This window comes from Trachinotus anak, unplaced genomic scaffold (genome assembly GCF_046630095.1).
Source record: "Trachinotus anak isolate AG129_WGS33_773 ecotype Australia unplaced genomic scaffold, CSIRO_AGI_Tana_v1 ptg000002l, whole genome shotgun sequence".
Classification (NCBI taxonomy): Eukaryota; Metazoa; Chordata; class Actinopteri; order Carangiformes; family Carangidae; genus Trachinotus; species Trachinotus anak.
The window spans coordinates 24,900,973-24,926,405 of record NW_027273853.1 but is presented as its reverse complement, the minus strand read 5'-3'; the positions used below and the strand labels follow the sequence as shown (position 1 = coordinate 24,926,405).

At 40.6% G+C, this 25,433-nt stretch overlaps 1 protein-coding gene across 1 annotated transcript; it reads left to right on the top strand.

The window, feature by feature from the left end:
- Window positions 1-737: 737 nt before the first annotated feature.
- On the top strand, window positions 738-25,335 carry mbtps1 (membrane-bound transcription factor peptidase, site 1). The gene is made up of 23 exons (XM_071457742.1): window positions 738-917; window positions 4,936-5,520; window positions 8,226-8,489; window positions 9,990-10,205; window positions 10,421-10,531; window positions 10,844-10,953; window positions 11,595-11,711; window positions 12,355-12,422; window positions 13,418-13,520; window positions 14,361-14,512; window positions 15,349-15,510; window positions 16,092-16,236; window positions 16,517-16,705; window positions 17,666-17,838; window positions 17,976-18,091; window positions 18,262-18,418; window positions 21,189-21,313; window positions 21,423-21,500; window positions 21,718-21,858; window positions 21,951-22,082; window positions 22,405-22,531; window positions 23,581-23,711; window positions 24,100-25,335. The coding sequence occupies exons 2-23, from the start codon at window positions 5,319-5,321 to the stop codon at window positions 24,300-24,302; spliced, it is 3,222 nt and encodes a 1,073-aa protein (XP_071313843.1). The 5' UTR covers window positions 738-917; window positions 4,936-5,318; the 3' UTR covers window positions 24,303-25,335.
- Window positions 25,336-25,433: the final 98 nt, after the last annotated feature.

Here is a 25,433-nt window from a genome sequence, read left to right as displayed (position 1 = left end):
CTTAAAAAATGGTTGGCAGTAGTTGTATACATTACCTATAATAAATCACTGGTATTAAAATTCTAATACTACTGAAATTACCAATTTGCTATTATAGAGATGCTATTATTTTAAAATTTGAAGCACTTTAATGAAAACAACCAAACTATGTATAGAGTCCTGCTGTATTTTATTTTAGCTAAACAGATGTAATGATTAGAATATTAATTTAAATTCCTAAATACTTTTACATTTGAAGATGAAATTCTTATTCCTAGCCACAGAGCAATTAAGCTGCAATTGCGCCACACTGAAAATCATCATGGTTTTCAAATGACTCCAAAATACATTCTGGGATTATTGGATTTTTATTCCACATAACAATGGGTGAAATAAGCAAAGTAAAAGTAAAGTAATGCTGCTGACACTGTCTTATTTACAGTTTGGTTTCTTGGCTGTAAACAGCGCCCGCTGCTGGCAAAAACGCAACTTGACCGGGGAGGCTGGGCTTAAGTCGCAACTGAGGTCCTTTGGGTTGCCAGGTACGACACCAAGCTTCACATATTATAATCAAAGGTGTCATTGAAAGGTAGGTAATCGAGAAAACAATTTAACAATTTCATGACGTGAGCAAAAGTGTAATAAATTCTGCGAAGCATCATGGAAAAATAGCCGTCTCTTTAAGACGTCTATACTCTGAGATGTGTAAGGAGCTAATCATGACTGATGTTTTAGAGGGATGACTCAACCAAACCTGGCGCCCCGTCATGACCAGACGTCAGTGGTCTGCGGCTGTAACGTTTTGCGAGTTTGCTGCTAGCTTTTGTTCGAGGGACGTGAAATTAGCTACCGAGTGGCTATCAACACATCAATATACGGAGTTTAAACGATACAGACCTGCCTTTGATACACACAAGTGCGAGACGTTGCTCAGCTCGGTGAGTATTTTCACCCCAAAAGACACCAGCACATACTGAAAAATACCACTAAGCTAGCTAGCTAATGCTGTACATGTGATAGACTGCTTGGTCTAAAAAATCCATTAGCATGTCTCCTTGTTTACAAAACCCATTTCTGGTGCTTAAGTGTAGCCTACGCGACATAAACTCCTGCTTAAATGCTTCTTAAACAACGTTATTTACTGTTGACAAAATAATTAATATATTTAGACGGAGCTTCTAACATATGTCTGCTAATGCTTGCAATGTTTATACTGTTAAAATCGTTACTTCTTCGTGGCTACATAGCTTTGGTTTGTTGGTTGACTCAATTAAATCACTAGAAAAGTTTAACATCCAATTATTTGAATAAAGGTTGTGTCGCACCAGAAAACAGCAAACTGTTGTTTACTCTTTTGGCCCTATTGAGGGTGAAATTGTGCCTAACGTTTTAAATCCTTGTAACACTAGACCCTTTATGCACCCACCAATGTAAATGACGGGCAATCAAACGTGTGTGTATTTTGAATTGTGTTTGGTTTGCTCAGGGAGTTAACCACGATCACTACATAGAACAAAATGAAGTCTGTTTCATTAGTGAAATATTGGAAGTTGGGCTGTTTTGCACCCCAGTGTGAGACAGTGTAGAAAGACTCTTCAGTGCCTGTAGATTGATAACATGGCTGTGGATCTCTCCTCTTTCCTCTGACAGGGGTGGGGGTCCTCTCCAGCTATTAATCTCTGCTTGCCCAGAGGTATCATGCCATTTTTGTGGCTTGGTGTTATATTGACACAAGTGGTCCCAGCCTGTCTTTTACAGCCCTGCCCTAACCAGTAGGACTATTTTTACAGCCCTGCGTCTAAACCAGTAGTGATTAGCTGTATTGTCTCCTCACACAGACGGGGATCCTGCCTCGAGCCGGAACTGGTGATTGAGCCCCCTCCTGTCAGACTAGGCCAGCCAGGGGCTTTTAATTAGATTGTCTCCACCCAAATCACTTGTGGGGGCCCATATCTGAAGTTTTTATCGACTGTGTCATTAAGTCAAAGAGAGGGGAGGCACCACAGAAATAACATCAAAGTAAAGATGGGGATATTGTGTAATTTCTGAAAAAAAATTCAAGTGTTTTTAATGTGCCTCTGGAAAACTCACTTTGATTTGAGCCCTCTCAACAATTGTAGTTTCATCCTGCTTTGTTACTAAAGTGCTCTTTCCAGCTTTATGCATAATCAGCAGCTTGGTGCTAAACCTTTAGAGGAACTGTATATTTTCTTCCTCTGCACATTTTAATTCTGTCACATATTGAGCATAATATTCTTCTTCCATGAACTTAAAAGGCAGGTTACTACGGTCTCCACAGAGGAGATGAGGAGAACAGGAGAACAAGACCACTTATATTGTACTCTGTTGACTTGATAGTTAAAAGCAGGTTTAGATAGCATTACCACAAGTACACCATGGCTCTGCAATCAATCTGGACTTGTTTATACACTACTGTGCCATGTTAAACTGCTTGTTTGTGCTTCTCTGTTCTTAGTCATTGAACCAAGTGCTGTCAGGTAGCACACAAACAGCTATGCAGTAATTGATGGGACGTTTTTCCTTGTTTTTGTTGTGGGATGGGAGTGTTTGATTTCAATGACAGCCTGACAATAGAGTCGTGACTCCCTTTAATGAAATAGTCAGACTATGTAGGTATGTACACACACACACACACAGCTTACTGTGTAGCTGTACGCTCAGCTCTGGAACATGTTGCACACGTGCTCTGTGCAGCAGTGACGCTTAGCAGTCTAGAGAATAGCTTGTCCACAGTGCATTAAGAGTAACTGAGTGGATTACGTAAAGGCTAATCGATGAAGCCAGTCCCCAAAATCAGGATGGGTGACTGCTGAACCAATAACAAAACAATATGTCTTAGTTGTCTATAAGAACTGAACATCTTCTGTATCCCTCTGGTCAAAGGTAGGAGCAGGCTGTTACAGACTCTGCAAAAAGGGAGGTCATCTTATGTAACCTGGGCTGGACCCATAGTCATAGTCTGGAGCTGGCTCACATGAGCTCTTACGTTGAGTTTCTCCAAGTGTGTATGTGTGCACGCCTTTATGTCTTGTTTGGTAGCTGTGTGTATGTTGATGTGTATTATATTACTGGGTTGCTCAAGCCTGGGGCCAGGGGGAAATGATCTGGTACCTGCCTAGAGGAATTTCCTTTTTGATGCAGCCCAGGAGGGTACAGAGTTGTGCGTGTATGTGTGTGTTTTAGAGAGTCACATATCACACACGGTTTCAGGTTAGTTGAGGCAGCCCAGCTGGTTGTTGTGGTTGGTCATTTTGTGGCTCTGTAACGAGTATATGCTATATAAGATGGGTTTTACTGCGGCATAAATAGCAAAATTATTTATGATGAAAGTTTGCTTTATAGCAGATTATGGTATGGTTGGCTATATGCTGACTTCGCTGGGTCTGTGGTTGGTTGTTGTTGTTGGTTGTTTCTGTCTTGCTCTATACACCATGTCATCCTTGCGGTTAAGATTAAGTTTTTTTTCTCAGTGTACGTGCTTTATCTAGCAACAGGGTTGTTTCCATAGGGCAGCACATGCTTTTCATGAGTGGTTAAATGAGGAAGGAGCGGTTGCTACCACAGTATACATCTCATCATCTGAAGTCAGTCACCAACACCTCCCTTCCTTCCCCTTGGCTTAGTAGAGGAAACGCTCTTTCCAAGAGCACTGCATGAGGGCATAGAGATGAAAACAAAGCCTACCTGATGCTGTTTTCCTAAACCTTGGTGCTGTATAGGGTTAGAAAATTAATTTGTTATATTTTGTGCAGTTGATTTTTTATTTTTTTTTGCTCAGTAGCAGATCTCAAAAACATAACAAAGCAACTGGATATGAAGAATATCAGCCTGACTGACATATCAGGGTTGATACGGTCATATCTGCATTACATACAGTATATCTTGGAAGGCATGCAAATAGCCGTGCTGTAAAGTGCAGCAATAAATGTTTATAGGTTATATCGTTATGTATATTGCCCAGAGTGCAAGTGTTTGGATATGTAGTGTAGAATGTGAATGATCTTAGTAACACAATCCTCCTCTTTTACAAATGAAAAGCTGAACAAATAAGCAATAAAACACCCCCTTACTAAAATCAGTCCACTCAGGGCGTTTATTATTACAGCATTATTTAGTCTGGTATGACCACTAGTTTATGTTTGCTATCATAGCAGACTTAAAATATATGCTACTGAGTAACTTATATGACAATTTGAGTTTGCTGAATTAATAACTCTTTTATACTTGTACCATCCTGGAGGTGCCACTTGTGGCCACTGTGACAAAGGTTAGCATAAGCTCACTTTGATATATTTTTGTTTTACTTGAGATTTTTTTTCTTTCCATTTATTTATAGAATGACTTGATTTCCAGTTAACTTAACTGTTTACTGTTACATTTACTGTGACTGTCATCTGCAATAATAAAAGTTTGTTGTTCAACTTAGAATTTCCACAGGGGTGCCCTGGTGGCCGGATGGTCAAATCTGAAGATTTATTGATAAAAATGTTTGAGGTTTTTAATGTAAAAATAAATATCAGGATTCAGTGATTCATTGCTATTATATTTTCATTATTCTTAAACATTGATTGTTTAAATTGAATCTTGCCTCAAAACAACACTCCAGATGGACACTAATCTGGATCTTGGATCTCTGCCATCAACTGCAGATTGTCTTGCAGCCACAGCTGTGAAACTAATGGAGACTTGATCCCATATCCAGCGAGTATGTGTTTGCAGGGTCAAAAATCAATTCTCCATTAATCTGAAGTGATGGGAATTAATGTTTTTGGGTGTTGTAGCTGGTTTGAAAGTGCTGGTAGATGTTGTTCTATCAGAAAGCCTTCTCATTCCACTATATTGTATTTGTGCTACACCCATGTACTTCAGTTTTAATGTCAATGAGCTTTGTTCTAACTATTCATTTTGTTTGGTTTGTCTCTTTTTTCTTCCTAGAAATAAAAACAGGACTGCGGTAGAGCCCTCAGTTGACACCAGCTTCTTCTTCTATCACTGCTCCAGCCTTCCTCCCATCCATCCACTGTTCTTACTAGTTGTTTCCTCCAGTTCTCAACATGGCAACTATGTTCCTACTCTGGCAGTGCCACTGACCTCCTCACTGGACTACCACCATGGAGAGAAAACGCAGAAAGAAATTAATTTAGCTGCTCAGGCTGTTTGCACAATGGACTCATTTTTAGAGCTCTGGACCTGAAATGCTCTGTCCCAACCCCTGACCCAGGTTTTACCTGCTTATTTTTCATCTGAAACAGCATACCTGCTGCTCAAGTTTAAAGGGCTCGGTCAAACTGTTGGTTTGCGCTACTTCTCAACTCACAATGTTCCTACTACCTGTATGGGCATCAATGCTTTTGGGGCTGCTGTCAGGTTTCCTGCCTTTGGTGGGGATGGAGCCAGCGGGAGGGGCTAGATCTGGCTCAGAACATGCCCCAGACTCAGACCCTCCCCCTTCCTCATCTGGTTCCAACTGCTCCCAGCTAACCCTTAAGTTGGAGTTCTCCTCCAATGTGGTGGAACATGGTAAGAAATTGTTTGCACTTTTGCATATGTTTTTAATTCAGTCTTTATAAGCTGTAAAAACACTTCCTGATATCCCTGAAGGTATGAAATATCAGGGCTAGGTGAAGTTCACATTTAGGATCAGCTGGTCTTTGAAGTCCCACAGTCACTAATTACTTTCCTACCAGAATCTTTTAATATAGTCTCTGTATCAGGCCAATGTTTTGTTTTTTTAGTGCACCTTACATTGCACAAGAAGCCCAGGCCTACATTAAATTTAGTAAAATTAAAAGTAGCTATTCCCTGATTGCAGTAATCAGGGGGGTTGTCAGAACTGTCAGAAACATGCTTGCTTTGTGTACTAATTGGCTGTAAAAATTAATTTTCTTTGTAGCAGTCTAACTTTAAAGGAAATACATGTGTTAGCTTAGCTTAGAATAAAGACTGCAAATCAAGGAACAAGTGACAGTTGGCTATGAAACAGCTGTGCACATAACCTCCTGTAAAACCAGTTTTTATACAGATGAAATAAACCGCATATGATGAATCAATTAGTGAGCTTCAGAGTTGCTGGTAGTTGGATTTTGTTACCTTTGGACAGAGCCAAGTGAGCTACTTCGCATTTTCAGCCCTTTTGCTAAATTAAATTAGTCAAGAAAGACAAAATTTCCCAAAATGTCAAATTATTCCTTTGAGAGTGAGATCATGGTGCAAATACAGGTTTTCAATTTGAAAGGCTGCTCTTTTTTCAGTTTAATGGCTGACATGAGTCCATGAAATATCAGAGCCAATGTGGCCAGAGACAGCAATACACCCTCTGTCTCTCCAGGGTCACTGTTAAAGTTTAGTGGGTAAGATGCCTCACCCACAACTGGAGGTGGGGAGTTGCTTATAGTAGACCATTGCACTGTGGGAAAAAGAGACTGTAAGAAAACATTACGGAGATTTGGGCTGTAAATGAATATTCTATATAATGAAACTGTAAAAAAAAAAAAAAAAAAGAGAGACATTAGACACTAGATTAAACAGACATTGGATTGTGAAAATTAATATTTGCTTGTGATAATTAAGCACTACCTAATTTTCATTGATTGAAAAGTAAATGCAGGTCAAGCTAAGATAAGCAAATAATTAAAAAAAACAAGCGTGTGGTAATGATGGCAGAGAGTTCACAACCCAGCTCGGCCCCAGAGAGAGTGAGTTGCACTCTGAACATCCAAAAAGGCTGTTTATGGAAATATTTTGGATTCTGGTCAGTAGACAGTAAAACGGTGGATCCTTGGGATAAATTGTAACTATTTAAGCTTTCATTTTTTTGTAACTGTTTTGAAAGGTGTAATATAAATAAAGCTTATTATAATTATTATTATAAGCTACAGTTTGCTTAGCCTACCATTCCAGCACTAGCAACCTGAGGGTACATCTCGAATGAGCACCTCACAAGTAGTTAGGTCTCTTGTTGTATTCCTTTGCACTCTTATGGACATAATGTGCAAAAATAGATATTCAAATGGTTCCAACCAATGTGTTTGTTTGTTTGTTTGATTTTTTTTGGCCAGTTTTGACAGGGGACATATGAGGACAAGCTGAAACGTATCTTTACCAAAGTCAATCAAGTAAAATCCTTCAGAAGGGAATGAAAGGCTGTCTCCGATTTTTACATATAAATAAATTCATTTATTGAATCCAGTTTTTCCAACCTGTAGCTGTATATACTAGAGATACCACAGAAATGCAAGTGAGAGATAACACGCAACAAAGGTCGTAAGCAATTTGATAGGTACTCAGTAAACATCCATGTCCAATAAATACCAAGATGCTGTCAGAGAATAATTGAGTTGTCTGGCCTATTTTCTTTGTCCTTCTCACATTGCTTTTTTTTCACTCAATTCAGCACAGTGGCTGGATCCAGTGCAGTGAAAGTATTGGCAGTGCCAGTAAAAACCTTTCACAAAGTAAATTAAGTGAAAGTAAGATCAGACATACAGTTGCTGTGCGTGTGAGAAGAAGGTGGTCATAGTGAGAGAATACAGTTTAATAAAGTTTCATTTAAAACAGAGGTCAGATGTGCAGGGAGAGTCTGAGCCGTTGTTCAGAACTTAGTGGAGTTAGTGTCTTTGAGTGAGGATATCGAGTTGACCTTTATGCACAGAGCTTCTGATGTGATGATAAGAGCACAACAACATGTCTTAAGAAAAAAAAAAAAACATAATCACAATAGCAGTGGTGCATTGTTCTGAGCTCTGCATTTCTGCACACACCATCCAGCTACACTGCACAACTTGATATTCAGGCTCTGTCCTCATAGTGTAGGATTGTGTATTATATAAACACACTGACTCATTATTCTTGTTGGTAAAGCAAATCAACAAGTGGCTTTGTTGTTTATTGCAGTGACTCATCTGTCTCATGCTCTTAGAAAGGAATCAGAGACTTAGTTAGTACCTTGTTTAAAATACCTGATACCGAATTGTTCGTAACAACTGATAAAGAGAGGCTCCTTTGCTCTACAAATGATTTAGTCATTTAAGAAGAAATTATGTAGTTTTTAAGGATTTTGACCATTTTTTCCTTATTTGTTACTCAGACACTGTTTATCACTGTGGATGTGGGCTAAAGAAGAGCTTGAACCTTCTTTAATTGAACTGTGGGTCCAATGAAATGTTTCTCAATGTCCTGCCTGTTTAAAAAAAAAACAATCTCCTCTTCTCTCTCTGTCTCCCCAGAGTACATTGTAGCATTTACAGGGTATTTCTCGGCCAAAGCACGCAGCCTGTACATCAGCAGCGCCCTGCGGAACGCCGGGGACCGAGCGCTAGAGTGGCACATCGTTCCAAGAAAAAACCCGGCCTCTGACTTCCCTAGCGACTTCGAGCTGGTCCACATCCGGCAAGCTTCGCCTAGCAGTCTGCTGACCTTAGAGGACCACCCTTACATTAAGAGGGTTACACCGCAACGCAAAGTGTTCCGCTCGCTAAAATACATTCCCTGTAAGTCTGATAATGTGGTGTCATTGTAAAGGAGAAGGGATCTCTGGAGTTCTTAGGTCGGCACATCCAGTCAAGAAATATAAAACTCTGAAATATACAGAGAGCCGTTTGTTTGCTACACCTCACGGAATATGTCTTTGTTTGTTGAGTCAGAGGATGCATTTCTCTCCACATTGTGTTTGTGGTGGATAAAAGGATTGTATATCTTAATTTGAAGTGCAAGCCAGCACTTGGGGTGTGTGTGTGTGTGTGTGTGTGTGTGTGTGTGTGTGTGTGTGTGTGTGTGTGTGTGTGTGTGTGTGTGTGTGTGTGTGTGTGTGTGTGTGTGTGTGTGTGTGTGTGTGTGTGTGTGTGTGTGTGTGTGTGTGTGTGTGTGTGTGTGTGTGTGTGTGTGTGTGTGTGTGTGTGCGTGCGTGTGTGCGCGCGTGCTTGCTTGCTTGCTTGCTTGCCTGCTTGCCTGCTTGCCTGTGTGGTGTTGGGGGATGGGAGAAAGGACAGAGAATGTCTGTGTTTGCTAACCCTGGGAGGGAGTAGGTGAGTCAGTGTGGTGGGGCTTGCCTGGACAGGGGCTCACGCCCTGCGCCTGGCACTGGATGAAAGACTTCACTGTACCCCCAGTCTGTGCATACACAAGCTGTATCAGTTTGGAGGCTGTGTGTCGTGCATGAAAACTTTTATGTCCTGGGTTTTCTTCAAAAGAAACAAGGAAAAGTTCTTAGTCTGTGTTCTTTTCCAGTTCTACATATCTAATTAATGAATGGCATGTATAAGGCTGTAGTGTGGAGCATGTAATGTGTTGTTAATTTTGGGGACTATTTGGATTGAAAAACAAAGAGAAACAAAGGAAGTGTGGTTGCCTGAGGAGATCAGTGGTTTGAAAGTGGCTGTGTATATTTTTACTCAGCCTCCTGGTAATGTAGATTTCTTTAGATAGGACTTGAACTTAGCTACAGAGTGGAATATCTGTGCTCATTCAGTGTGTTTGTGCTGTTGAGTCAAATTTTAAGAGCTTGAAGCACAACTTGTGAGAACTTGAGCTACTTGTCGAGGTAATTAACTGGTAGGAAGAGAAAAGACCTCGCCTCTGCATTTCACTCCAAAAGCATTAAATGTCCCTCAAGGCTCAGCTGCCTGATCTAATGATAATTTGTTCTGTCCAAGTGAGGCAAATTGTGATAAGATTAGCTCAAACGAGGCTTGTGTGATCAGCCTCACATCACATCACAAGAGATGGAAGGAGGGAGAGAGACAGAAGAAAGAAATGGAGAGAAGGAGAAATGAACATGATAAGCATGATTGAGTAAACAAGATTTTACGGTGTGCAGGAGGGGCTGAACTGGTACACAGCAGTAACAGGGCATGTTGATGAGAAGGGACTCTCCATTACTTAGTTCTGTGATAAAAACTGAAAGAGAGTAATTGAGTCCTGCATGTAAAAGACCTTTGTCATTTAAATTTAGCTCTGCTGTTAACACAGCTGCTCGTGTTCTGTGTCCGCAGCACCTGAACCTGCTGCACCCTGCAATGCCACCCGTGGGACACAAAAATGGCAGTCATGGCAGTCATCCCGCCCTTTCAGACGAACCAGCCTGTCACTAGGTTCAGGTTTCTGGCACGCCACTGGTCGTCACTCCAGCCGGCGTCTGCTGCGGGCCATCCCTCGACAAGTCGCCCAGATCCTGCAGGCAGACGTCCTCTGGCAGATGGGACACACCGGTAAGACACTGACCTTTGACTTCTCTGCTTAGAAAATATCTGCTTCTAAATTTCATAAAATGTTATGGACACTGAAGGATTTCTTCTAGTAAATATTCTTCAAGATAAATATTCTTGGTTCTTGGTTTTATTAAATATTTTAGTTACTAGTTTAATCAGTGACACCACATTTGCTCTAAATGAAACAGATTTAATCTCTCCCTGTATGATTGTAGGCTCTGGTGTGAAGGTTGCAGTGTTTGATACAGGCCTAAGTGAGAAGCACCCACATTTCAAGAATGTGAAAGAGAGGACCAACTGGACTAACGAGAAGACACTGGATGATGGTGAGGAGGAACAACGTAATGATCATGATGACAAAGGTTGATGTTAATTATGATGATAAAGACATTTGTGCTAACCATAATATTGTTGATGATTAGTACTGATATCACTTCATGTGATTTAACGTACTGTATGTGCTGTGTATTGAAGTGTGGTGTAAGTACCAAGTAGGTAGTAGGCAGTAGACATTTTGTGTCTGGTTTAAGAACTTTCAGTGTGTGTGTGTGTGTGTGTGTGTGAGAGAGAGAGAGTGAGTGAGTGTGTGAAAAAGAGGCAGAGGCAGATAAAGATCAATCTCTTGTTCTCTTTTTCAGGTCTGGGTCATGGTACATTTGTAGCGGGAGTGATAGCCAGTATGAGGGAGTGTCAGGGCTTTGCCCCTGACTCAGAACTGCACATCTTCAGAGTGTTCACCAACAACCAGGTAAGCACATGCCCTCAATATACCTGTCATACAAAAAGTGGTTTAAAGTATTAATGAAGAATAAAGTAAAAGGTCAAAGAAATATATATGCTAAAGATACTTTGAGTTTTAGTGACCTGAAAGAATAGTTTTAAAATTTTTAGAAAATTCACCACCTGAGAAATGTTCACAAACTGTCATTTTACACTTATTTCTTCTGTGGATTAAAGAAATAAGTTATAATGTGATAGTTTGTGAGCTTTAGTCGAGCTAGCTGTTTCCCCATTTTCAGGCTGCTGGCTGTAGCTTCAAATTAAACGAGCAGGCATGAGAGGGGTTTCTATCATCTCATCAAATCTTGGCAAACAAATAAATGTATTTCCCAAAGTCATGACATATTCCTTTAAATAGTATTATCAGTGTACCGTATGTTACAAGACTTCTCTTTAATTTGTTGTTAAATGCTCCAGTGCAGCTTTGTACACTGTTGTTATATTATATGTTATATATTGTCTGACCCAACAACATAATAACCAAAAACACTTAAACTGTTACTGAGTCTTCACAAGTCAATAATTTATCAAAATCTGTCTCAAATAAGATGAAACTGTGTTTTAGATGCATTGGAGAATATAATCTGTTTTCCTCTCCTCACCTCCCAGGTGTCGTACACCTCATGGTTCCTGGATGCTTTCAACTATGCCATCCTGAAGAAGATCGACGTTCTTAATCTCAGCATCGGGGGGCCTGACTTCATGGACCACCCCTTTGTTGATAAGGTGATAGAGCCACACAAAAGAATGACACAGTCTCATGGTAGCATTTGGCCAGCCTTGACTGATAATTAACCAGGTCAACTGTGAGCTGATGTTTTGATGATTGTCTAAGCATAAAAATATTTCCCAAGCCGCCCTTCCTCCCTCTAAGTTACACCCTTTTTCCACAATATAATAATGAGCTGCAAAATAAGCAGGTCAGCTGTCAGTGTGAATGGGTCAGACCGCTTGAACTCTGTTAAGTGTTCTTTACAGAGTTCAGAAGCAGCATGTAATCTGCTACATTAAACACTGAATGTTAAAATATCTAATATTTCTCTTCGGAGATTGTCAGCTGTAAAGCTTTCCCCTGATTAATGCGGCTTTTTGTGAATCCTGTATTAAACGACATGCGCGTGGCTCAGCGTATTATTAATTGAACAGTGTGTAAGAAGCAGTCAGATAACTTGTTGCGACATCACCTGTGCCTCCAGAAGTCTTCTTGGGAAAGGGTTGAAGTCCACCAGACTCAGAGTGCTTTGTTCTCTTCGTGACTTTAGCGCCGTCCCACTAACAAACAATCAATAATACTAATTAAATATACCCCATTTGGAAAATGTTTTTTCTCCCCATGGTAATTTGGTCCATTTTCTTGTTTGACTGACAGGTGTGGGAGCTCACTGCCAACAGAGTGATCATGGTCTCTGCTATCGGCAACGATGGACCTCTGTATGGGTATGTAAACCACTTCCAAACAGTGGCATTCATACTATATATAAAGACAGCTTTTGAAGCTTTTGTATTAAAATACAGGAACTGGGATTTATAATTATCGCTCATGTTTCAATGGATACTACAATGTTAGAGTTTGTAATCACCAAAAGATACCAGTTGGCTGCTGCTGCTAACTTTTGTTTTCTTCAGGACAATTAAAGCAAACATGTATATTAATTGTCTCAGATCAGTTAAAGGAAACTGTGTAACTTTTGAAAGACGAAATAGCACATTCTTTCTATCATGATTGAGAAGATCAATTCAGAACCAATAAAACGCACCACAGCTCAATTCAGTTCACTCAGGAGTTTTGCTCCTACAGCCTTGCGTGGTTTGGTGTAACCACTAGCTTACTAGCACTAGGTGGCTAATGTTCCCTAATGTTACCAAACATATAAATAAATATTGCTGTATATTACAAATTTCTGGGTCAGTTTGTTGACTTTATGACACTTTTTCCATTTGTGCTACTGATAGAATAGCTTAGCATTTTGGCTAAAAGCACTAAAACACTAGTTAGCATTATCTCATAATTGACACTTTCAGCTGCAGTGGCTGCTGTTCAACAAAAGTTCCATAGTCTTGCCTCAAGTCTTTCAGCATAATCTATGTGTGTTGTGGTATTTTGATAATGACATTGATATTTTCCTCTTTCAACTGTTTTCATTGTAGAAGAACTTCTCTGTAGTTGTGTAATGAAAATCTCATTTAATTCCACAAAAATGCTGACTTCCACTGGACCACTTTGACCTTTAATTATCTAAACGACCCTCCTGGCCAAAAGGGTTTTATGACCCTGCTGAACATCTGCTGACATTTCCTCCTGTGTAAAAATCATTAAACAGACAAAACAGGAAAGAGAGACTTTTTTGGTTTAACTTTCATGTTGTATTTCTGAGAGGGAACAGTTCTTTTAAGTCTTGTAAAGTAACCTAAAGTAATTTTCCCTCTCTCAGCACCCTGAACAACCCAGCAGACCAGATGGATGTGATCGGGGTTGGAGGGATTGACTTTGAGGACAACATTGCCAGGTTTTCCTCCAGAGGCATGACCACCTGGGTGAGAACACACACTCTGGCACACAAACATGGCGTAACGTTTATCGCCTTCAGAGCAGACATCTACCTTAGAGATCTGCTCTGTGCTTTTCGAGCTAGTCAACCGTAATGTAGGCTCCTGATCCCTCATCCACATCCCATCAGCCAGATTCTTACTCACAGTCACACACCACTTTTATTATCTGTCTTAGCCCACAGCAGACATCTGCTTTCGAATCTTATTAAGACTGCACTCTCTGATCCAGTCAGTTTCTCTGCCCCCTCAACCACTGTCAGCCAGCTATGAAAAGGCTCTCACTCTGCCACTCCACTTTCCAAACTAAATGCATCAAAGCCATTGAAGATCTTCTTTCTCTCCCTCTCTTTTCAGGTCATTTTTACTTTCTGCTCAGACTCTAGCTTCTGTTTCTGTAGGGTATATGCTGCTGCCCATATTTTTAATAGCTGCAGAGAGAGTTGTGCGACTTCATGGTGTAGGCGTAATTACATGAACTGAACATGTATACATTTAGGTGTGTAGATAAGGGCTATTTTAAATTTTGAATTACAGCTTTAGTCCTGCTGTCAACAAAACACCTGATGTCTGTGTATAAACAGAGATGGCACAAAATACTCTAAATGGACAAACATTTGTGTTTGTGTATCAGTGTTTAGGCTACATTCAGAGCTGCTTTACAGACATTGTAAAGCACTGAAACAGCACTGTTCATTACATCGATCACAATAATTTGAATCAGCAAAACAATGAGCATGTTAACCTGTCTCCTGTTCCTCAGTGTTTCTCAGCCAGTCAGTCTCATTTTTATGCCATCCTCTTTAACTGCATCTCATCTCTGTGCAGGAGCTGCCCGGGGGCTACGGCAGAGTGAAGCCTGATATCGTCACTTACGGCTCTGGTGTTCGTGGGTCAGGGATGAAGGAGGGATGTCGCTCTCTGTCCGGAACTAGTGTGGCCTCTCCTGTGGTGGCTGGTGCTGTCACTCTCCTGGCCAGGTCAGTACCATCAGCTGGACTCTTCATAAAGTGTCCAGAGTTTAATCTTTAACTGCAGGATTTTCATGAGCTTTTTGTTCAACTGTGTGTTACTCTGTGTTGACTAGTAGGACTTTTATAAGTGTTTTTCATGAGGTTAGTTGTTAAGCTGTGGGTGTGAGTATTGGTGGTATGATTTTATTCTTATTTCTGTGCGAAGATATTACAGCTCCAGCTCCAGCTTCAGCTCTTACAGCTAAAAAACTGGGGGAAAAAAATGAAAAGCAGCCAAATTTATATCTTTTAAAATTATATTCTGGCAACCTAGGCATGAAAACATGTCATTTGTAGCGAGGAGAGTCACTGGACAATCTGCTGCGCAGTTTTAGATGAGGTGTGGAGCTCTCTGAAGCTCTCCTGTGGGGACCAATTGTGAATAAGTCCAAGTATGGGTGCTGTTTCAGCTAACCTGAAGGGGAGTTTGACATCAGATGATACATGTAGTATGATACTGAAGCTAGATGTGGTTTAATTACCTCCTGTGCTGTAATCCTTCATGAGCAGGCAGTGAAATGTGTCCCAGAGGAAGGAGGTGTGTCACTGATTAATGTCTGGTATTATTCTCAGTCTGTCAATATCTTGTCTTTACATGGTGAAAGACCTCTTGTTGCAAAGCTGTAACTAAGCCGATTTGTGAGCGTGCATGCACACACACACACACACACACACACACAAACACACACACCAGCCCATCCTTCCTCTTTCCCCAGCACTGTTTTCAATTATAAGATGCGGAAGCTGACACCAGCAGACTCACATGCACACACTAACCCAGCTTGTCCTCTTCTGTCCTCCAGCACTGTCCTGAACAGGGAGCTGGTGAACCCGGCATCCATGAAGCAGGCTCTTATTGCCTCGGCCCGCAGGCTGCCAGGAGTAAACATGTTTGAACAGGGCCACGGGAAACTTGACCTGATCAGAGCTTATCAGATACTCAACAGCTACAGACCTCAGGCCAGGTAAATGTCTCAGTATACACACATACAAAGAGGAGCACTGACAATAGTTTTTGGATGCAGAAACTGCACATAAAGACAGGCAAAGTCTGTTCCTCATGTTCCTCTGTTCCTCTGTTTCCTCTCATGTGGGTGTATACCTGACAATTATCTAACACTAAAAGAGACCAACCCTGCTCTGTCACAGCCCTCACTCTTGGGAGGAACAGGAGGGGACATTGGACTTGAGTATAAAACACTCACCAACTCCTGTAGGCTTGAATGTGGTTCTGAAATGTTTACAGCTTGCTCCTTCATGGACGACGGCAGCTATAGTTAGTTTTAAATCACAGCAGTAACAACCGATTCCAGTGTCTAATGTGCTTTCTCATCTTAATGCTTTTGGTGTGCATTTTATTTTTTTCCTCATCCAGATATAGATCACATCTTAACGCCAGGTGTAAATGAGGCTTTCCACCCTACTTATAAAATTATGTTCGCTGGAAAAACATCAAGAACTTTTCTATTTACTGGTTTCTATCATAAAAATAGATCCGTACTGGCAAAGTTACACATCATCTGAACCTGTTCATGTCTTCTCCCAGTCTTTCTCCCAGCTACATCGACCTGACAGAATGTCCATACATGTGGCCTTATTGCTCTCAGCCCATCTACTATGGAGGAATGCCCACTATCGTCAATGTGACCATTCTTAACGGCATGGGTGTCACCGGCAGGATTGTGGACAAGGTGACAACACAAATCATGTTTCAGGTTCCTTAAATTAGATGGTTCTCGTCAACATCATATCTTTATTTAAAACCCTGGACATTTTAATTAATTAAAACAAGGTAAAGTAACAATGTTGAAAGTAATGGTGCACAAAAATATATATTTTAAGTGCTGTAAGAGGACAGATGAGGGACGAGTTTCATCCTTGACTGACCTGGTTTTGCATCGTGATGAACCCTGAGTTGTTTAAAAATAACATCTTGTCTAAGTCTTCTAAATGTTGCTCTGTCCTGTTCAGCCCATCTGGCAGCCCTACCTCCCCCAGAATGGCGACCACATCGATGTGGCCGTCTCCTACTCACCGGTGCTGTGGCCATGGGCTGGCTACCTGGCTGTGTCCATCTCTGTGGCCAAGAAAGCCGCATCATGGGAAGGGATTGCTCAAGGTCATGTGATGGTCACAGTGGCATCGCCCGCAGAGAATGATGTGAGTCACTGCAGCAACACCTGAGCTCAGTCTTCTAAGCTGCTTTAGCTTCCTTTACAGTCTTCTAAGTTCCTAAACTTTTTTGTCTGATGTACCCCCACATTCCTCCAGTGAGGCCAAGTATCCCTTCATCAACACCCACCATGTTGCACATGGGTTTACTTTAATTTATTTTAATACATATTAGTACAAATTAATATTTACAGTAGTTTTTTCATAGAATTGTCAAGGTTTAGGTTGGTTTTGTCAAACTTGTAGTCACACTTCTATAGTAACAACCATGTATCTAGTACTTTAGCCATCTATTGTGACAGTTTATCTGATATTTTAGTTAATTATTTGAACTGTTTTCATTACATTTACCTACCTACAATTTAAACATTACTTTTAACTAACTATTGCAGTTGTCTATTTTATTTTATCAAATTATTTCAACTACTTATGGATTAGTTATAGTTAGCTGTTTTCAGCCATTAGTCCATTTCTTTTGGCTAAGTGCTTCAATAGTTAATATGGTTCTTTTAGTAAGTAATTCAGCAGTTTGTAGCTATTTCAATCATTCACCCTTTATTTTTAGCTCATTGTTTAATCTGTTTATCCACACTCTTAGCCAGCTATTTTACTTTTATCCTTTTAGCTAACTTTAGCCATTTAAGCAAAAACTCTGTTGACTTCTCGGCTAGTTGCTAACTAATTTCTTTCACACAGAATTACAACATGCAGCCTCATTGTGGTAAAACTGACTCAGGTTGGTGGGGTACTGGGGAGCTATAAGCCTATTCATGTGTCTCTTTTTGATCAAATCATTATTTCAGTTTTTAGTACCAGTTTAGTTGCAATCTTTTCAGCAACATGTGCCCCCAGTTAGGAATCATTGTTCTAGAGCATCCAGCAATATGTCATGAATTACTTTACTTCAGTTATGACCCAAACCTCTTCTTGACCCTTCTCTCTTTCCAGTCTGAGGTGGGCGGGGAGCTGACCTCTACAGTCAAACTGCCCATCAAGGTGAAGATAGTGCCAACTCCCCCGCGCAGTAAGAGGGTGTTGTGGGATCAATACCACAACCTGCGCTACCCACCAGGCTATTTTCCCCGGGACAACCTCCGTATGAAAAACGACCCCCTAGACTGGTGCGTGTGTGTGGATGTTTGCTTGATGTCTATAGTCTTTTCATTAAACTGGTATTGGATTCATTTTTTTTTTCCTGGATATACATTTTGTCCTAAATCAACTCCATAAATGTTTTGGATTATTTTTATGTTTCCAGGAATGGGGACCACATCCACACTAACTTCAGGGATATGTACCAGCACCTGAGGAGTATGGGCTACTTTGTCGAGGTGCTGGGAGCTCCCATCACCTGCTTTGATGCCAGCCAGTATGGTAAGAATGCACAGGCTTGAGAAACAACAACAGATGTGAAGAGTTCCTCTTTAAAACGATTAGACGCAGCTCCAGGCAGTTAATGAAGCCTTTCCTCTCAGAGAGCTGATTGCTTATGACTGAGCACAAGATAATAAGCTAATGGGTTGTTTGTCTTTGTGTCCCTGCAGGAACATTGTTGATGGTGGACAGTGAGGAGGAGTATTTCCCTGAAGAGATTACCAAGCTTAGGAGAGACATTGACAACGGTCTGTCACTTATTATCTTCAGCGACTGGTACAACACCTCGGTCATGAGGAAGGTCAAGTTCTATGACGAAAACACAAGGTACTCAGCTCCTTTTAACAGTTTACTTACTACACTGATTATTGATACAGCAGCAATAATGCTACCTAATGAAAAGGCCCAGAGATAGAGCCCAACATAAACACAAGATTTTCTGACAAAATTAGAACAGTTTTCATTATTTGTCAACAGAGATTTCTGTCTCTAATTTGAAGTGACAGTGAACAATTATCATCTTTGACAAAAACTGCATCTATTAGAGAAGGTAATTCCACTGCAGCAGTATATAACATGCAGCTAACATCCAGTACAGAAGAGTTTCAATAAGTGGCATCGAATACATTTGATGGTTTGTATATATTTATGTCCATGTCCAAAAAAGACTGAATTAGAGTCTACTGACTTTTGTTTCACCCTTATCTTTGGGAGCAAGGAGTTATTTTTACTCATTTCTTTTGGAAAGCTACTTTTTCATTCGTATTAATAGAAATGTGCACTGCAAATCTCTACTTGAAACTGGGCTTCAGATCTGAGTATTTCTCTCTAACATTACGTGTTCATGACTGAGTAAACAAAAATCAAGGTTAGTTGCTTCATCACAGCTCCTTGCTTGATCAGATTTGACCGACAGTGACCAAACAACCCAATAACTATCATCGAAGTAGCAGTAATGTTGGTTGTAAAATGTGTTTGCACCAGTTGTCAGTGGATGTTACACACCAAAAAACTAAAAGTGAGATTACAACAGAGGATCATGCACACAATCCCTTTGTGGAGGCTTTGTCACCATCTGGCACTATTAGACCTGTAGCAAAGGATGTTGCTACAGAAGGATGCTGATTTTCTCGTACTTCCATTGTGGATTTTAGCAAAAATGATTTAATCATTTTATGCCGCTTATCCAGGTCGAGGTCCCATTAATTAAAAAAGTTATTATATCATAAGGAATTATTGTTAGATACTGCTGAACTAATTTTTTCTGGTTTTCCATCACACTGTCACACTTTGGCTCGAAACAGGTATTAAATTAATTTCTATCAGGTATTAAAAAGGTCCTTGAAAAGACATATATTGGTGAACACTGCAGAAAACCCTTAACACTTCAAACCAGTGAGAAGTTCACAGAGAAAAAAATGAAATGCCGAAATCTCTCAAGTGAAAGAATCAAATTGTGATAGTTCTGGCCCAAAACAGCATGTTCATGTTGGATCGTATCACTCAAAGTTAATAGTATATACAGAGATAATCATTTAGAGATAGAAAAAAGCTGATTGAGAAAATAGCTTTACAGGGGCTATAAGAGACGTGATCAGTGTGCTGCCAGTGAGGAGAGGCTGCAGGGAACATCACATACTAGCAGAGTGGGGGGGGGCAGCAGAAAAATTTATTTTAGACACTTTTAAAGACGCCTGCTGAAGCAATCCTACATCTGTTTAAATATATGTTTCATTTCGGATATTTTCAGCGCTTTATCTTCTTGTCAAAACTATTCTAAATGGAGCGTATATTTAAATATTGGATTGTTTCAGTGGGCATCTTTTTAAAGTGTCTAAAACACACTTTTTCTGCTGGCCCCGTGCACAGCAGCACATTGCTCTGCTTCTGTGCTCCTGCTGCTTCTCTAAACTGGCAGCACACTGATCTGAATCTACTGCAGGCAACACACTGACTATGTATGACTACCTCACTCAGTCAAATAACCCAAACTATCACTTTAACGATTTTATAAATGTTATAAATGACACGTATTGTCACTGCCAGATGACACGACAGTGCTTTTTAAAAAAATTCCTGTCATTAAATTTGTAGACCAGCACTCTGCATATCACTGCATTGCAGAACATCTCCAGGATGTGTTAAACTGTTTTAGCACTGATCTAAAAAAAAAAAACAAACAAAAAACAGAATTGCAGCCACAGCAATTCAAGACAAATTCAATAAGTAATGCAGAGTTTTGTTTTATGAGTCGCAGGCAGGAGCTTGACTGATATTGTAGGGCACTACTGCTTTAAGGTAATCTCCAACTATGGTTGCTCTGTATCTATTTCTTTAAAATGATCTATGTGTCCTGTTCCTCGGTTATGAGACAGGTCCATGATTAAACAGCCATTACCTCCACAGTGCTTTCACTCAAAGCTTTATTATATTACAATGATATCATGATAAACTACAATGTGTAGTTAACGGTTTCTATCGGACTCGCCCTCTGCAGTGGTAGACTCTATTTATGCCTCCTCGCTCTGTAATAGATGTAATATATTACGACTTTTCCGATTCAGACCTCCTCATGCAGAGCTAATAATTACTCACCACTCCTTGCTGCTCCATTTGTATCCCACCCAAGCTGTCGCACAGTATCCACAGGATTAAAAGTCTTAAATACAGTTAAATATAGTCCTTACAGCTTCGAAATAATTCAGTTTTAATTGAATGGTGAAGGTTCATTTGGATTTTCTGGACAAATTGATCCAGACATATACAACTGAATTAGGAACTCAGTCTGCCACTGTATAAATTTGCTGCTATTGTGAAGTGTCTTTGTTCATTTTTTCATTTTTTAAAGTTGCCATTTTCATCCTAATGAAACCTGCCGACAGCCTGGAGTTATTCTGAGTCAGATTGTGAAAATTACTTCTTTATTTCTCTCCATCATTCCCCTGCTTTTGATGAATGTCAAATTTATAAAGTTTGGTTTTGCTTGTGTGACCTTTCGGCAATAGTGGATGATTTCTCGATTGTTAATCATGTAGATCTGTGTTTTTGTTGACTGAGTGGATGGTTGTGGAGATGATTTTTTTGATATAACCTGCAGGCAGTGGTGGATGCCAGATACAGGGGGCGCTAACATACCAGCTCTGAACGACCTGATCTCAGTGTGGGGGATGGCTTTCAGTGATGGGCTGTATGAGGGAGACTTCACCTTGGCCGATCATGACAGTAAGACACACACACATATTGCTGTAATTTTCTAGATGTATTATTCATCTTTAGTACATTTAGTTTTAGACAGTATTTTAGAAAATATAAATCTCTGTTTCTCTCTCAGTGTACTATGCCTCAGGCTGCAGCATTGCCCGTTTTCCAGAGGATGGAATAGTCATTGCAAAGAACCTGAAGGACCAAGGTACCAGCGCAGCTCTCGAAGTGTTTGACTCAGTGGATTGGGAATAGTGTGGCACTGTGCTGCCCCATAGCAATGCAGGCTAACAGGCAACTTTTTATTCTATGGGTCTTTGGTTCAGAGTTAACACTGTGTGTGTGTGTGTGTGTGTGTGTGTGTGTGTGTGTGTGTGTGTGTGTGTGTGTGTGTGTGTGTGTGTGTGTGTGTGTTGTTCTCACAGGTCTGGAAGTGTTAAAACAGGAGACAGCAGTGGTGGAGGGAGTTCCCATCCTCGGACTGTACCAAACGCCATCTGACGGGGGTGGTCGAATCGCCCTGTATGGAGATTCTAACTGTATTGACGACAGCCATAGACAGAAAGGTAATTTCTCTCTCCCCTTTGTGTGTGATGATGTGTGTTTGCAACATGTGCAGCTGAGTAATATTTGTTTATGTTTGATGTCCACCTCTCAGATTGCTTCTGGCTACTAGATGCTCTCCTTCAGTACACTTCTTATAGTATGACCCCTCCCAGCCTCAGCCACTCCCACAGCAGGGTAGCACCTCCCACAGGCGCTGAGCGCCCACTGCCACAGAGACTGGAAGGTGAGGAAGGAAATTACACCGTACATTAATAAACATGTTAATGTTATTTCAACTTTTCTGCCTGTGTTATTATGTGTTTATGAAAAGCATCTTGTAAACCCTGCTCTCAGTTGAGTGTTATTATCACCTTATTATTAAGATAAAGATATAATGGGACTTTACTCATGTATATACCTAAATGGTTAAATAGCTCCAGTGATGTGTGTTTACACTACACAGCCACCATCAAATATGTCCTCTTTTTAATCTTTGTTCTTTATTTCTTTCCTTCCCCCCTTAATTTCTTATATCCTTCCTACTTTTCTTCCTTCCTTCCCTCCAGGCAACCATCTTTACCGCTACTCCAAGGTTCTGGAGGCTCACCTTGGAGACCCAAAGCCCCGCCCACTACCAGCATGCCCTCACCTGTCTTGGGCAAAGCCACAGCCAGTCAATGAGACTGCACCTAGGTAGGTCTGAGGAAACACTTGTTTGTTTTTTTTTATTGTTTTTCATTATGTCTACATTTGTGAAGCAAGTGGCCATTTAAAGTACATTTCCCAGAATTCACTTGTCATTCAGGCAATGAGTACAATGGGAACTGTGATGTCTTTTTGCTAAGATTTCCTGGTGATGCAATTTGGTTTTACCAAATCTGTTCATGCTAAGTTCCCACATGTAATTTTTCTTTACAAATGCAGAGATCAATAATATTTTCCCCCTTTGTGCACACTGCTGCTGGGAACATTTTAATAATTCTCCCTCAGTCAGAGCTCTATATAGAGGTGGACATGTACCCCAGTGGAGGGTAGACATATTTCAGTGACACATGATACTTTGAAGCTGTTGATTTGCCCATTCTTGGATTTCTAACGTGGATTAGTCTTTACTGCCAGCAACATTCTTTTTCCAATAGGTTTTTTCACACTAGTCGGTGTAACTCCTGTTACACGGTGTTCAGGCCCACACTGATGACATCATCTGCCCACTGTCCCCACCGTCTCTTTTCACTCTTTTCATATTTTGTTAGACATAAAACTCATTTGGTTCATTTTCAACAATAACACCCACGTTAATCAAACAAAAAACTCTTAATTTGTAAAATACTAGTTATCAAAAAGAGTAGCTGAGTATTATTACGTGACAAGAGAATTGATCAACAAGACAATGGTGGAGGATTTGATGTTAAAGCAAAAAGCAAAACTGCCTACTTGGCAAAAGGAACCTGATAACAATAGGGAAATCAGCAAACTTTGACTGATGCTGGCAGAATCTCAAACTAACACTTGAGCCGACACGTCATCTTCTTGTAAATGTATTCGGTTACACTGGCGTCATCATGAGTTAATTAACCGGTGGGAAAGTCTCCACACCATAGCATCCCTCCTCCAACCTGTCACCAGAGTGAATCAATGCAAAAGCGAGTGAAATCATGATTGAAGCAGACTGAACACACACACACACACACACTTTCCATGTAGAATTCCTCACCCTCTTTGTCTCCCCCTCATCCTCTCAGTAACCTGTGGAAGCACCAGAAGCTTCTCTCAGTGGACCTGGACAAGGTGGCTCTGCCTAACGTGAGGCCGTACCGTCCCCAGGTCAGACCTCTGTCTCCTGGAGAGAGTGGGGCCTGGGACATCCCTGGAGGTAACACATGGTTCAGAGTCATTACTTTGAGGAAGCTCATCCTTGATATGTTTCAGAGCTGCATGGGTTGAAAGGGTTTTGTACAAAGCAGCGAACCATAAAACAGCAGCTTTTGCAGTGAAAATTGTATTATTTTATATTACATATATATTATTTTATATTATATTGTTATAAGACTAGGAAGCAAAATTTTTCACTGATCGTTTAATTATCTAAGTGGTTGATTATTATAAATAAGAGAATGTATGAAAGAAAAAGCTTATTATCAATACAGCTAATAGGTCTAATTTCCGAGCACAGAGAATGAAATGAAAGAAATGACTGCAGTATGTCAGATAAAGGCAGTTACTGATGAAGCCCCATGTGACCTTTGCCCCTCCCTCCTTAGGGATAATGCCTGGTCACTACAACCAAGAAGTGGGCCAGACCATCCCCGTCTTTGCCTTCCTGGGAGCGATGGTCGTCCTGTCCTTTTTCGTGGTCCAACTTACCAAGGCCAAGAGCAAACCCAAGCGCAGGAAACCGCGCATCAAACGTCCCACATACCTCCAGCAGCAGCAGACGACGACTGGGAAAAACCCCACAGTTTGACCGGGACTGCAGCTCTCAGCTGCTGCTGGATGAAGAGCTGGGTTTACCTCCAAAACTGTTCAAAGGACAATTTGTGTTGAAAAGCAACACCGGAGGTTTGGAATTACGTCAAGTGTTGAATGAACTGTTGAGGCAGACGTGTGACTTCTTCAACTCAAGCCTGCCGGACTTGAACAGCATCCAGGTGTCTGTTGGATGCTGAATCAGTTTTTGTGCCTCTTGTCTGTTCAAGGCTGTCCATGGGTGTTGTGTGTTTGTGGACTAATGAACAGTATTAGACAGTGTTACACGCATGATGTAAAACACACACATACACATCTGACTCTAAAGAAAATGCCTGTTTCAGACAGACGTGTTGTCAACATTTCCCTCGCTCTTCTTTGACCAAACTGTTTCTCTATGAATGAAATGTGTCTGACTTTTATATTTATTGAATTTGTTCATACCCTTACACAGACACATGCACAAAAAAATACTTTACATACTGTAGACACTTTGAGAATGAAGCAGTTGCCATACATAGTAGGGACTTTAAGCAGCGACAGTTGAAGGGACGACTACAGCATGTTATGTATGACGTAGATTCTATTTCTGCACTTCCTACTGTTGCAGCCCAACTGTGTCCTACGGGAGAATGACTGGTTTGCTGTTGTAGACACTTCGGCTGCAACAGGTAGGAAGTGTAGAGATAGAATCTACGTCATACACGTCATGCCGTAGCCCTCCCCTCCACCGTCGCTGCTTAAAGTCCCTTATGACAGAACCACACCCCACACACATGCAGTCATGTTTCCAACATGAGAACCATTGGATGATCGAACTGTCTTCACCTCTCTCATCTTCCACTGTTTTGTAAGTGCTGCCCATATCTGTTAAAACCCACTGTATTTCATTGTTTTGTATTTTCTATCATTAATGAACTCTGGCCAGGCATTCTGTTGATACCCTCCTTCATGATCTCATGGTCAACAAAGTAGCATTGACAGACTCATTCAAATATATCTCATCAATTAAAAAAGCATTATCAAAGTGATCTGATTTCTTATTTACCCTTGAACATTTTGTGTTTGTTACGTGCAATATTATTATTATTATTATTGCAGTTGGTTTTGTAGTAAATTAGATTGGTAA

Coding starts and splice junctions, on each gene's coding strand:
- mbtps1 (XM_071457742.1), top strand. CDS start 5,319: ATGTTCCTACTACCTGTATGGGCATCAATGCTTTTGGGGCTGCTGTCA. Junction 14,513..15,348: donor GCTGTCACTCTCCTGGCCAG/GTCAGTACCATC, acceptor TCTGTCCTCCAG/CACTGTCCTGAACAGGGAGC. Junction 21,314..21,422: donor CACCTTGGCCGATCATGACA/GTAAGACACACA, acceptor TTTCTCTCTCAG/TGTACTATGCCTCAGGCTGC.